Genomic DNA, 15093 nt, shown 5'->3' with positions numbered 1-15093 from the left:
CCACTGGGAAATTGTTCTGCTCCAGAGTTTATTTACTGCAGATCTGGTGATCCACAAAGATTTTAGGAAATAATGCTTTTTATAGTACTGTCTATAGCAGCACCTACATTCTTCTTTCCTGTGACAGCTGGACTCCTCCAAGACAGCTCATGGGTCCCAATAAGCCCTGTGTGAGAGGTGGGGACAGGCAGCATGCACACAGGGTCTGGGCATTAGGAATCTATAGGCTGTGACTGCTGTTAACTAGAGCACTGGTCCAGTTTCATTGCTGCCATCTACCGAAACTAGAGCTCTCCATCTCATTGAGCAGGCTAGTGGGAAGCATAGCTTTGCAGATGAGATCTGAAATGCCACACTAAAAATATCACTAAAAACAATAATAAAAAATGTGTTGTTCCCTTGCCCGCCCCCCTCCCTTCCCCCAAAATGAGGACTTCCAAAATATTTGTTTGTTTATTTTGTTACTTAAAGTTCAGCTTCCGGTGCGGCTTTAGTGGTCCTAACTAATACTCTTTCTGCAGCTATTAATTCTTTGCCTGCTGGGTTTTGGGGTTTTTTTTTGGAATAAGTCTCTGATACTGAGCAGAGCTGTATCTGTTTTCTGAGCAGTAACTCATGAATGTGTTTAGCTTTCCTGTGTTGTCTTTAATACGAAAAAGATGCTCTTTATTTGTGATAATGAAAACTTTTTTGTGTACTTCAGGAAATCCTTATGATCTAATGTGTTTAGGGGAAGAGTGTCTTTTATTTTAAATACTCTTTAGTTGCTTGTTGACTTTGCTTGACAAGATCTTGCTTGCTAAACTTGACTTGAAAAATGGTTGTTACAAAAAAACTCCAAACTGTTTGCTAGCACTAGTTAAAAGCTTTTGAAATTGCAGGGTTCACTATAAACTTTTGGTCAAAAGGCAAAACACACTTATTCTTGTAACTAATATAGCAAGTACTTAGAGGATTAAAAAAAAAAACCAGTCTACTTTGATATGCTATATATATAGGACTGACTGGATAGCAATGGAATACAAGAATTTGTGCAGTGGTCTTAATGACCAACTCTTTTTATCTATCTTTTTTTTTTTTTTTTTCTCTAAGGTTTCTATGATTTTTATGCTTGTTTAAAAAATTGTCTTTTCCCCTTCCCCTCTTAAAGGTAGAGACCTGTGGGTTCTTGTTCTGGGAAGGTTTCCAACCCATCATAAGATTGGCATTCCAGAGTTCAAGTATGTTGCTAATATGCATGGGGATGAGGTACGTTTCAACTTTTGCAATGTCATTTATACCAAATATGCTTACCGGAGGTTTAGAGTGAACTTCTCTCAGGTGTGTGCTACTTATTCTTGAGGTGTGACATACTTCAGAGAGGACCTAATATGTGTGTATTTCTTGAGGAATGTCAAGAATAAAGTTCTGGGAGGCCTTACATCACAGTGAAGAATCCTAAGGTCCTACACTTAAGACCTCTCTTAAGTAGAGAGCTTTGGCTTCTCCATGTGAATAAACCCAGAGTCTTTAAGTTTCCTGGCAATGAGTCAGAAGCAGTAGTTTGCTTGTATGTTATTATTGCCTAGGCATGAAGTATGACTGATAGAACTTTTCAAATACATCCTAAGATTGAATAATTGCTGTGAAGCATCAAGTTGTTATATTAAAGAAGAACATTTCTCTTGGGAACCTTAAGGAACACAGTGAGTACAAAACAAAAAGCCATTTCGGAATTAACTTGTGTTGGTAAAAATACCCACTTACAATAAAGGAGAAAATGATGCTTATGAGCCTTCCTGGTATAGTACGCTAATCTGGAACAGAAAGAGTCAAATCTTCACTCTTCCCTATCATATTTTCTTGCTTTCGATTTCCCTTATTCTTAAGCTTTAGCTTTACCTGCTTATATGAGTCATGTTCAGGATAAGTTTAAACTACACAATATGTTTCTATGTAGCCTTTAATGTGAAGTATAAATAATTCAGCAGAAATGGCAAAATTTATATATGTAAATGCTGGACTGAATTCCCAAAACTAAGAAAAATAGATGTAGCAGGAAGTATATCCTGCATAAAGCTTAACATATCACAAACTATTACTATTAACAATACCATGTGTGAGCACACCTACAGGCACTTGTAGCAGTATGTGCCAAGTATTTTCCCCAAGTTAGACTAGTTTCACCTTGCTTGGCAGTGGCCACCATGCTCAAAGTGCTGCTGGGAGTCTGACTGCTTTGGAATTTAAGTCTGTGTGGGAGGAAGCTGGTTCATGGTTTCAAATGGGTGCACGTGTTACTGGATGCCCAGGATGGGGTTTGCGACTCCTAAAACCTGGTGTGTGTCAGCAGGGCAGCCCAGGGTGCCTAGGAAATGAGAGTCCATACGAGCCCCTGCGGACTGCTGAAGGGAACTGCAAACCTGTGGCTACAGATGACCCAGCTTTGGTGGGAAAGAGGTGGAGAGCAGGATATGATCTCCTCCAGAATCACCTGGCTCTCAAATCCAGTATTTGAGAGTACAAAAAAGTATCGCCAGACTGCAGCTGGCGACTCTTCCTACTGAAACCTCCACAGTAAAGCACTCCTGCTATTATCACTGCCCAGCCGGATATGCACAAGGAACTTTGACCATGAAGAGACACACTGGTTATGTGTCTGTAACGTCAGGAATTGCTGGAGGTCAGGCAACCTGGACCATTGCCTAGGACCTAAATTTGTATATTGTCTTTGTGAGGGAATAAGGCAAGAATTTTTTTCTAAGTATCTGGCACTGTGTCTGAGTTTGAGCAGGGTTGATCCTTGAGCTGCCTAGGTACCATATAGTGCTGAACACCATACTGCGTTCTAGCTTGTTCATTAGACCAAGCATGCACCTAGGGAAGATTCTGGAAATAGAACTATTCATACTTTTCAGGCCCTCATGATGATCTTTGCCTTATGTTTGGGGTTTTTTTGTGTATGGATATAATGCACAGTTGGCGTTTGTTTTTCCTATCTGACCATAAATGTATTTCAGATGGCAGGAAATGAATTCCTCGTATAGAGAAGCATTTTGAGTATTTTTTCCTGTAATCTAAGATTCTGCTGGACTAGTCACTGGGGAAAGATTAGACTACCCCTATAATACATTAAAGTAGATAAGTTTTGCACTAACTGTATAAAAATCTTCAATCTGTGTTCCACAGTGTTCCATAACATTGAAATTGTGGCATTATGTCTTCATTGATCTACTCTAGGTCTTTCATGCTTCAGTGATGCTTTCCATAAACGGTACAAAGTGAGAAGTTCTATTCTCAGGTGTTGTTTGGTGATGCTGCCCTTCTAACCTGTCACAATCACACAAATGACACTTCTGTTTTGTCTCAGCTGGCTGACTGCTCCTGAAAGCTAGAAGTTGGGGGGGGGGGCGGGGTGTGGTAGAGCCTGAATTACATGTGTGCAGTCTGTTTACTCATGCTGCTGGATGAAAACGCAGGTTATTTGGAGAGCTGGCCAACAGGGAAGTTATATTATTATAATATGAGTACACAATATTACAAGGAGAGTATTTTTTTCAGAACCGGGAAGATTTACTTAAGTAGGTTTATTTTTCATAATACTGGAAGACAGGACCAGCCAAGGTTTAAAGTATTTTATTTTTTAATCACTATTGCCAAATAGAGTGAACTTTTGCCCCAGATCCCCAGAGATGCAACAAAAGGCCTTTTCCATTCTTTGTGTGCCTGTATGAAGTTGGACACCATTTTAGCAGTACTTCTTGTGTAACCCAAACCAAATTAAAACTCATAATTAGTCACTTGAAGCTATGTGAGACTTAATCAAAATGGCACTACTAGACGGTACAAAATGCATAAGCCTGTGTAACATTAATAAAGTCTGCACTGAGGAAGGCGGGGGGGAGGTTGCCTGCTGTTTTGGGGCAGCTGTCATTCTGAATTAGGCAGCAGCCTCTCTTGTCCCAGGCTCGTACTCTTACTTTTCCTCAGCGTGTACACTCACACATTCCATCTCTGGGGGAGAGCTCATACCGCTTAACATCAACCACAATCAAACCCCCAGACACTCCTAAGTCACAAATGGAGCAGAAGTATCATCTTTTGACCAGCTGTGCCAGTGACTTAAGTCCAAACTACACAACTGAACCATAGGTTCTAATGAGAAGGCTGTTCCTAAACAGAAACCCTTTAAGGGAAAAGCATGTCGAACAAAGCGTGAACTACCTGTACATTTCTGCTTGTTCACTTTAATGTATTAAAGTATATGGCTCCATTACCTTTCTGCAGCTGTAGTGTAAGTGGGCCATCACAAGATAAACTCTTTCTCAGGATGCTAATGCTGCTAGCAACCCTTTTCTCCTAAATCAACCACTTCTGATCACTTTCTTTTCTTAGTGTAATAGTATTTTGCACTTTTATTATGTGAAGCTGAGCCTGGACTGATAGTCTGGAGCTAGCCTGCATGAAAGGATGCATTTATCTTGCTGGCTTATTTTGTGATTTAAGTTAAAGCAACTAGACCCTATTTTCCCTGTCATCATAGATGTAGTCCTGTCCACAGAAGGGTCTCCTGAGATATGGTGATTTATTAGTGCCTGGGTGACTGAGGACCGGGGTAGGCTTGTTTGTGTTCAATATAACTGGAGTTCAAAAAGAAACCAAACACCAAACTAATGAGTCTTGTGTAGAATTTCTCCCTGTCATTAAAAAAAAAAAAAAAAAACCAACAAATGGAAGCTGCATTTACACTATCAAAATGCCACCAAAAAAAGGCACTTTTTTTAATCACTGGGTTGGGCAGAAAGAGTTGTGTCCACATACCACGCAATCTGCTGTAAGGAATTTTCGGCACATATTTCGATATCCTTTGTACTGTGCAACACAGTATGGAAGTGGCGTGGCAGGGAAACAATTACGTGCTCTAGAAAAAGAATAAAAAAAGTGTTTCTTGTATAGTGAACTATTTTCCATCTGGCTTCAGTACCAGGTGATGTGATGTAAAGGTCAGAAGCATCAGAGACTTCAAAATGCAAAACAACCAAATCTATTTGCTAAGAACAGGCTTAAAAAAAAAAAACAACCAACAAAAAAAAAACCTCCACAACTGGATGCTGCCGAGATCGCTATCAACACTGGTACGGCTGCTGCCTCACCCCAGTTACCTTTATCTTTCTTTTCCCACTCAGAAGAGTGGGGGTGAAAAGTGATCCATTTCTCTGCCAGGTAGAGCCTGTGCTGAGAAGCCTGTGGAATTTGTCCAGGTGGGAATATCTTATGCCAGTTACTAGTCCAAAAGCAGGCTTTATGTTGCAATTCCCTTCAGTGATAAACCAAAGAACTGCAATTCTTGGTCATACATGAGATGGTTCTCATATTTCCATAGTGATTGCCGCTACAGAAATAAATGGTTATGTGCACAAAGAGTTTGCTTTAACGCTGGTTTATTTTAGTAAAGGACAAACACAGTGGGGTGTGTCACAGCAGCATGTAATAACTAACACTGTGCAAGTGTTAAAAAAGAACACCTTGTAAGTGTGGTATTTAAGTGGTACACCAGGCTGGACTATCAGTTTCCCTGCTGTAACTCCACTTCCTTAGGTGGGGTTGTGCCTAGTATGCTGTGCTAGGTCTGTAGAGCAGCCGGGGCTGGAGCAAGGAGACTGGCAAGACCATGTTGCTCTGAAACAGGTCCTACCTGATGGTTTGGATCTTACTTTCAACATAGTTCAACCTAAAAACCAGGCCACGTTTAAGGAAATAATTTTCATCATAAAAATGGGCAGAGTCTATCCACCCATAGTCCTGTGGTATTAGGTCTCTATCATACGGTAACAAAAATGTTTTTAAAAAAAGGGGTGCTGTGGTAAAATGTTACGGTGCAGGTGAAACTGGAGCTAACCTTAATCTTTTAACTGGCTGCTGCTAGGGCTTCTTGAGTAAGCCCTTCATAGCTGAGCAGGGTGCTGACCCGGCCATGCCAGAAGCGATAGCTGAGAAGTGTGAGGTGTATGTCTGTAGAAACAGCAGTCGCACCCATTTCTGCTGTGTTGGTCCGTGCCCTGACACATGTATGCATCTTCATTTGGGATTTCCCCTGAGGATCACTGAAGGCCTGCTGACTTTCTCCCTTTGGGGCACACAACGAAACTGTCAGCTGAAAGTGCACAGAGAAACTTAATGTCTAACTGTATTCTAGAGGGGGGAGAAAGGGTTTCCTTCTGCTTTTGTGTCACCCCTCATCTGAGCTACAGCAAAACAAGGTACCTGGGCATTGCCCTTGGGATACTGCAATAAAACCAAATATTCTTCATGTCTTCTCAAAGCCCTAGAGCACATAAAGGCTCTACATCTTCATACTACACTAGAGGCAAGTTCAGGTGTCTGCCCTTGACTTTGCTGCCAGCAACCTACCTCCGCTGTGTCTGGATCCTTTATTTGAAGCTCTAAAGTGAGAATAAATGTCTCATAACTTTTGTCCACAGGTACTGCTGACCCCTCTAGTAACATGGTAAAGCTTGGCCGGGCAGCAGATGCCTTCCAAGGACTTGATCAAAACTTGAGCTATACTTTTCTAGAAACAAAAAACTTTCCCTTACCTTCCCCTCAAAGACCTCCAGTTGTGCTTTCTCAAGAAATGCAAGGCACTCTGGACCAAAGTGAAACCACCCCTCTGTCATCCCACCAAAATGGAGTGGTAATAAATACACTTCCCCCGCTGGGCAGTGATCAAAGCACCAAGTGTAAGTCCGGGTTTAACTTTTAAGTACAAAGAATGTCATCTTTGGAAAACTGGCTGTCTCCCATTCTTTATAAACGTTGTCCTTTTGCACGACTTTCTCTTGTTGCTCTGCTTTATCTGTTTTCCCCTTCTTATTCTTGCTTCTATGCCCTTTCTTTTCTGGATTTCTTTTTGTTAGGCACTGAAAAGAAGTACGGTATGAGCAGAGGTACTTCCCCAGTTTCTCCAGGGAACAGTCCAGTCTTGTCTGTAGTTTAGCTGTCTCTGTGGTAGGCCCGCTCTTGATGCTTCTGAGTCTGCTAGCTTTATCTCTTACGCCCAGGGCCATGATTTGGCTGACTTCTCTCCCTTCCTTTTACCCCCCTTCCCTGCTCCACGTGCTTCCCAAGATGCCTTATCACCCAGAGCTGGAACTGAGCTGCCTGTACAAAACAGGTTCTGTTGCATCCCTTCTTAAATTTCACAGAGAAAATTTATCAAACCTGCAGAGCAGTATGCTTTCATGTACTCAGGTGCTGCTCTGAAAGCTACTGGCAATGGAGGAAATTAGGTACCTTTTCCCCTCTTTTCAAAGCCCGTTTGCTGTAGTATCTAGAAAAAGAACTGCTTAATTCTGGGCACAGTATATGTATTTGTGTAAAGCAGCTTCCTGTAGGAGATTCCTGGATGGTGGCTGCAGGTGACCGGAAGGAGCTGACAGGCAAAGGTTAGAAAACTTAGGAACAAATCTGCTGGGGGGCAGGGTGGGAAGAGATCCTTCTTTTTCCCTGTATGAACAGCATTTTGTTTGTACTTGGTTGCCTTCAAATGTGATACTTAAAACGGTGTGGTCCGTAGCTTAGCGGAATCATATTTGGCACTATGTCATTTGCTCATTTGCTTCTCCTGCAATAAACAGCAATTGCCAGCTAACTGGCAAGACATAGTTTGCTACCGACCTGAACAGCAGCTACACCCAGCCCTCCTTGCCTCATCAGGTACCAACCCAGCTCCTGCAGGCAGAGCTCCTGCTGGATGGTGTCTGTGTTCCTGTTTATATTAACACCCAGAGCACAATTTGCCACTTAAAATGCACCAGTGTAAAAATTCAACAAATTACTAGTGCAGCAAATGCCTGTGGAGAAATATTTCTCTTCCCCTGCCTGGTTTCACCTACCTCTTACCTTAGCATGTACCAGTCTGAAAGCAAGATGTTTATCTATGACATCAGGTTCATCCAGTAATGCCACCCCATGTTCCTCTCTATAGAAAAAAAAAAAATTCTTTGCAGTATTTCCACTTCAGTGGTGCAAGACTCATTCTATAAGATCCTGAAACACTGTAGCTCTGAATTAGAGCCTGCAGTGATTTACCAGGCTTTGATCTCAGAGATAAGCTATCTCCAGAGAACATCTAGTTGCAAGTCTTGATTTGTTCCCACACCAGCCATGGCTTAGGAACCCCACAGCGCCCTTGAGGTGTGGGTCACAGTGGTGTAGAAAATGCTCCTGGAAACTAGCGAACACTACTAGTGGTTTCTGGGGTAGGACAGGGTTGTTCTTAACTCACTGGAGCTGGAACTTGCCACTATTTTGCCTGAAATCTCATGGAGTAGACTAAAGGGAGATGTCCTGCCAGCTTTCACGACCTGACCAAACTCTACATAAACAAAAATGTGTATTTAGCTTTTTCTCTGCCACTGCCTTTCCTTGATCTAAAGTCTGCATCCAAATGTCCTTACCTCTTTTTTTCTAAGGATTTATATGTACCGGTTTGGTTTGGTTTCCTCAGCGCCTGTGGTCACAGCATTAAAATAAAGCAATGTAACAGAAGCGTTTATGGGGCCTCTCCTGATCCTGTCTTAAAGTTAACTTCCTATAAAAGGGGATCAACAAGAAAACATCCTGCTCTGCAGCACCCTGGAAAACATGGAAGGTGTCTCCTTCCTTCCTTCTGAACCATCACTGCCAAGTGGTGATGCACGGCACTGACGCTTATGTGCAGGGCCCAGGGTCCCTTGGGCATCAGCACAGAGCTGTCACTCTGCAGCGCAACTGAGGTAGCGCAGTGATGCGTTTCCAGGCGCACGTGATCTTTAACAGGCAGCCTGTGCAGTTTTAGTTTTTAATAAGGCTATGCCTTAGCTATGCAGAGTTAAGCAGTGCAGCTGACACAGTCAGTTTCCCATTACGAAAAAAGCTCTGGTTGATCTGGGTTTAAAATCGTTCAGTGACTACTCCTTTCATCTATTAAATTACTTTACATATATTTGGGGGAAGAGCATAAAACAAAACAGCGTTGACCAAAATACTCTTGTATGCCTTATATGTCTGTGTAATCTGGTATGAAAAACGTGTGAGTGCAAGGAGGTGGGTCTTGTTTTTTTCCCCCCTTCTTCCTCTATAGCAGACTTAAAACAAAATCTTTGCTTCTTTCTACAGACTGTTGGGAGAGAAATGCTGCTGCATTTGATAGACTTCCTGGTGACCAGCTATAGACGTGACCCAGTTATTACCCGGTTACTCAATAATACCCGGATTCATATCATGCCAACAATGAATCCTGATGGATTTGAAGCTACAAAAGTGCCTGATTGTTATTACACACAAGGAAGGTAAGGGTGGCTTAGGAGGGTGGGAGCAGGTAAAGGAAATGAGTGGGGAGTAATAATTTGAGATACCCAAGAGACTGAATCATACTTGGTGGAGAGGATAGCCTAGAGGATGTGTTAGGGCTAATTTTGGCTGGTGCTGTGGCTGAAGACACAGTGTGACAGCACGGAGTTTATGGAAGACTGAGTCAGACTGGTGTTTATATGTGGTGGGGCTAGAGAAAATTGATCAGAATGGTGTAATGACCTAACCTTTTAGGCAGGAGACTCAGACTGTGAATAGAAGCACGATTACCTATTTAGACCTTTAGGGTGCTACAAAAAAAAGAAGGAAAACTCCACCCACAGGGACCTATTTCAATTGGAGAACTCTGTAACCATTTTTAATGAGAAAAAGGTGTGTATAAGCTTGTTGAATGGACTTCTAGAAATGTGTTTAAAGACCATGTTGAACGCAGGTCTAGTAAGAGGAAGGAGTTATGCAAGCAGAGCTTGCGTACGTGCTCTGCTAATAGCAGTGCTAGGAAAAAATAGTGCTAATAGGTGTTGTGCTAATTAATAGTAGTGCCAGGAAAAAAAACTTATGCAGAAGAAAATGTAATCTAGCGTTGCATCATGTGCTACTTTTGCATTCTTTAACGTAACTATTGCAGAGGCAAGGGGAGGAAAAGTTTTAACAAGCTAGAAGAGGGAAGAAGAGGAGGGAGTGAGAGAATGGGAAGAAATGCCAAAGGGATAAAGCTGGAATGTGCAGAAAAAGCAAACTCATGAGCTAGAAGCTCTCTTGAATCACTGGCCATGGCAAGAGCAGAAGCAAGTGAAAAGGTAGTTTAGTTCTCTAAGAGGTGGCCAGTGTAGGTCCTCCTTTTTATTAGGAAAGAAATTTATTCCTCAGCAAACAGATAGGACTTTTACGGAGGGTGGTATTTTTTATCCTCTCACTGTCAAATGAACACAGTTTAAATAAGAGAATTTAAAAACTATCACAGCTGACACTAAACACCCTGTCTGCTCTTGTACTGACCTGAGTGAAAAAGAAAGAAAGTGTTTGCACAGGCTAGACCTTCAGGTACAGGGAGAAGAGGATGCATCCTGTGTTGAGTCAGTTTTTTTGCTGTGTGACAGCAGTACAAGGGATACAGCCACCTGGCAGTTACCTTGGTCTTCTATACAAGTGGGAAAAGCACATACGTTCTTATCTGGCCTAGGTTTTTCTAGTTCACATGTAGGTGTGTGCGTACTATACGCATGTTAAATATTCTTCACTGTTCCCACCTGAAATACAATAGAAGAATTTTTTTATTGTGTCCTGTGAAAATCCCAGTGCTGCCAGAAAGCAAACTGAAGTCCATCTTCTTGATGCTTGAGATCTGCAACGGTCATCTTGCCTGTGTCCTGAAGACATTAGCATGCCACAGACCTTAAGTACTGGGAGGCTGGCAACGTGGAAGTGTCTGTAGGCAAAACAGTAACGGGAATCTCTTCTCTCTTTCTAAGGTACAATAAGAACGGACAAGATCTGAACAGAAATTTTCCTGATGCCTTTGAAAGTAACAATGCTAGCATCCAGCCTGAGACTCAAGCAGTAATGAACTGGATAAAAAATGAAACGTTTGTTCTTTCAGCAAACTTGCATGGGGGTGCCCTGGTTGCCAGTTACACCTTTGATAATGGTAACTCAGGTAAGCTAGCAGCAAACTCTCTTCTCCACAGCTCATTTGGTTTAGGAACACCAGTTGTACCAAAGCAAAATGTTCTGCAGTGCTTTTCCAGCTTTTGAGCTGGGCTGGGCAGACTTTGATAAACCACATCAAAATTCACTGCCTGATATGGCTATCTGAGAGACGTTTATCTTGTATGTAAGCCAGCATTACGTGTGTGTTTTACCAGTAGTGAGAGTGACATGATGGCTTACCTTTATTCTGCAGTTACTGGCTCCCTGAAAGGCTACAGCAGGTCTCCAGATGATGATGTCTTTATTCATCTGGCAAAAACCTACTCTTTCAACCATGCCAGCATGTACAAAGGGAACGGGTGTGACAACAGACAGACCTTTCCAGAAGGCATTACCAATGGGTATTCTTGGTACCAGCTGGAAGGTAAGAATGTCAGTGATTCTTCTTTCAGCTGTTTCGGATATGATGTTCTCAGTTTCTCCTGCCATCTTTGATGATGAAAGGGCTGTGATGTTGCCCAGAGTAGAGGGCTGATGAGGGGAGTAAGTCCACAGATTCACGTGGGTTCCCTGAGCAGGACCTGGGTGTTTGCAGACTCTCCCAGTCAGCAGTTACACAAGCTGCTGAGGCAGACTCTGCTGTCCAGCTGCTTCTGTGCCCTTTCCTAAGGCCTGCATAGCAGCGTAGATTGATTACACACACGTGCATGCACTGGTGTAGCACCAAGGTCTTGTCCTTTCAGAAGGAAAACCAATTTTCTGTTCACCTACCATGCTTTTTTTTAACATTTGATGACTGAAATAGAACGTTTTCATGTGTAGCCAAATCAAATGTGGGTTCTGTGTACTGTGGCACTGCATCTTGCTTTCACAGTCTGAATTCAAAGCCTTAAAAGGCTCTTACAGTGGCTTTGGCGGTGGCAAACGATGCCAGCCTGTGAATTTATCTGTCCGTATTTATTTGGGAGTGCTTGAATGAAGTCAAAGACCCACCGTTCTCAGCTATTAGTAATTCCCAAAATGCCACTGTGCTTCAGAACACAACACTGTACATGTCAATGGAGCAATTAAGTGGGTTTCCCACAGGAGACTTTAAATAAGAGTGTGGCTTTGAGGCATAGTTTATCTGGTTTACTTTTCTTGTAGGTGTGATGCAAGTACAAACATTTTAACTCTCCTGGTTTTATTCTAGCTTGAACTCGGTGCCGCTTTGCAGCTGAACACTCTGTTTTATTTCACTTTCAAGGTGGCATGCAAGATTACAACTATGTCTGGGGACAGTGTTTTGAAATTACATTGGAGCTGTCATGCTGTAAATATCCTCCAGCAGACCAACTGGAAGGCTTCTGGAAAGACAACAAAGCTGCTCTGATAGAATATATAAAACAAGTACATCTAGGTGGGTATGCAAATGGAGAAGGAGCTTAAAGCAGGCCAGCAGGCAAAGTGGGAGCTCTGCAGCAGCCTGGGTCACTGTCAGAGCTCACAGGTGAGGAGCTCTGGCATGAACTTGGGAGCTATCGCTTCTAAATAGCAAGTGCTACAAGGCCAGGGATGGGTAAGGGAGGAGAAGTTACAGGTGTGTGGGGTGATGGGCACTACTACAGTGGTGTGAGGGGCTTAAAATGCACTGGGCAGGATAAAGGGACAGGCCCCTGGGGCTGCATTAACATAACCCCCACCCCCGGAGTCCTTGGGGCAGTCATTTATTTCAGAGGTCTCTAAATGTATGTGTGTGTGCACATGTGCCCAATGTTTCATGGGTCTTTGCTCCTCAGATTTTGTATTTTTGTAAGGCTTCTCTAGGTGGGACCTTGACTTCAGTTGGAGGAGAGCTGCTGCTCAGTGGCGCAGCGGTACTTCACAGTGAGGTGAAGGGTTTGCACAGATATGCTGCTTAGCTTGCATTTTGTTGCTCAGAATGTCTGACTGCTGGTTTTTTGCTTAAAATGCCAGTGTTGCCTTGAAGGTGGTGTGTGAGAATTTAGGGAAACTACTTTGTAAGCAGACATTGTTGGTATTCTGCCATTGGGAAGCACTAGGTAAGAGGCTGGCTTATTTGAAATTAAAGAAAGGGAAGGGGGCGCAAACCCCCGCTAAACCACTACAGAAGAGTGAAGCCCTTCAGTAAGAGACACATACAACGTACACATGATGCTTTCAGCAAATGAGATTTAGAAGCAGAGATTACAATGCTGCTTTTTAACTTAATGTGAGGGTAAACGTAACAACAACAAAGGATTTTCTATTTAAATTCCCTTCAGTAAGATAAAGTAGGGATATTACTAGATGTGCTCAAAATCAGTGAAGTAGCCTTTGGGTGCATCTAGCAACAAAACAGTCTGACTCCTCAGAGAAGGAGGCTCACACAGTTACAGATTGTGATCTTTCTCTCCTCTCCCTCTTTCACAGGTGTCAAGGGTCAAGTTACTGACAAGGATGGGAATCCTATTCCCAATGCCATCGTGGAAGCCAAGGGAAGGCCTCATGTCTGCCCTTACAGAACAAATGAACAAGGGGAGTACTATCTTCTCCTTTTGCCTGGGACGTACGTGATCAATGTAAGTGTGGGGACTTGCTAAATTACTGTTTCTAATTGCATTGAGTTCCTGAGCACAGTGAGGCTGCATCCTTATGGAGAATGAGCTGAACTTGCCCAAGTCATACACGGGAGCTGTAAAAACTCTTCAGCAGATTTAAAAGAAAATGGTATCTTAAAACATGAGTCAGCAGAAGGGAAATTGATACAAGATCTCGAGTCCCCACAGTGTCTAAAGACAAGCACTCATCTGACCTGGGTGGTGGAGCCAGCTGGGATGAGCACCTGGTCCACAGTGACACTAGCTGGAGGCATCTGAAACAAGCCACAGAGGTGTTGAGGAGCTGGAGGCTGGGATCCACATAGCCCCGGGCAGCAACAGGCCAACGCCACCACCAGCGACAGTTATTTCCTTGGGCTGAAATGGCTTCTGTGTGGAGGCTGGCAGTAGCTGGTAGCAGAGAACATCTGTGCAGCACAGGCTCTGCCTGCCGCGGGCTTAGGCTAGAGCGTAATTGCAGGATTCCCCCTCTTGCACAGCATGTGGTGCCCCCTGTTACAAATAAATGTTCTGTTACAGTTTCCTTCCCAGTTTTGGGCGTTTAGTCTTACTGCTGTAACGTGGACACTTTACTATTTTCTTATTCCACGTTCTCAAAATTTTGTTCAGAACACTTCCTCCTACATGTTAAAAGTCTAAATAAACACATTAGACACTGATAGTATTGCAGCTGAACTCAACGTTTCAAACCAAATAAGAAAGCTTTCGTGTTTGCTCCTAGGCTACTGTCCCGGGATTTAAATCGATGCTGAAGACAGTGGAAATACCTGACAATACTGGTAACTTCAGTGCTTTGAAACAAGACTTCTCTTTCTCAGAAGTCGCTATCAAGTCAACAGCTGTTTCGTGTCCCAAAACTCCCCTCTACCAAGAGCTCGAACGGACTTCAGCTGCAGCAAAGCCAACTCTGCATATCTTGGTTTTAATGACCGCTATGCTTGTAGTTTTCAAATAAAGTCAAGAATGGCATGACACAGCAAGGCAAAATCCTCCTGCACAAGTGTGGCTTTTCAGACAAGGAACTCTATAAGCAAAAGAACATATGTTTTTATAAACCAAATTCTCAGATTTACAATCGTGTTTACTGTATTTTGTAAAATACTGGCTTGACAATCAAATGTTTTACTTTAATTATAAGAGACTATCATATTTTTCTATGTAAGTATTTTACTCTAAAGAAATTTTGTACAGCCTATGGAGGCAACTGTAGAATTTTGATGCAGAAAGTATAAATACATTCTGAAGAATCTGCCTCAGCTCAAAGAAGTCTAGGATTGCACTGCAAATGTTTCATGAAAGCTCAGGTTCCTTGTTGAACCAACGGCTACTGTGCCACACAGCTGTAAGCGCTTAGCTCAGTGCCCAGTTCTTTTAATAAAGCCACTGCTAAAAACAAGGAATGGTATTTTTACATACTGTCTTTCATACCTGGACAGAGGAACCTGCTCGGGGCTGAAATAAGGTAAAAGCCAGTAACACAGACATGTTGTAAGACAGGAAGATGGAGATG

The 15093-nt window shown here is 42.7% G+C and overlaps 1 protein-coding gene across 1 annotated transcript in view; it reads left to right on the top strand.

Annotated features, from left to right (window-relative positions):
- Positions 1-14979, top strand: part of CPM (carboxypeptidase M) — a 32701-nt gene extending 17722 nt beyond the window's left edge. Inside the window, exons 3-9 of the mRNA XM_080392214.1 lie at positions 1151-1248; positions 9139-9311; positions 10806-10990; positions 11237-11407; positions 12230-12382; positions 13396-13544; positions 14305-14979. Of these exons, the coding sequence (XP_080248340.1) occupies positions 1151-1248; positions 9139-9311; positions 10806-10990; positions 11237-11407; positions 12230-12382; positions 13396-13544; positions 14305-14538 (1163 nt within the window). The 3' untranslated portion in view covers positions 14539-14979. The remainder of the gene's footprint in view (positions 1-1150; positions 1249-9138; positions 9312-10805; positions 10991-11236; positions 11408-12229; positions 12383-13395; positions 13545-14304) is intronic.
- Positions 14980-15093: the final 114 nt, after the last annotated feature.

The sequence above is a fragment of the Falco punctatus genome (genome assembly GCF_963210335.1).
Source record: "Falco punctatus genome assembly, chromosome: 6".
NCBI lineage: Eukaryota > Metazoa > Chordata > Aves > Falconiformes > Falconidae > Falco > Falco punctatus.
This window is presented reverse-complemented; position numbering and strand designations above follow the sequence as displayed.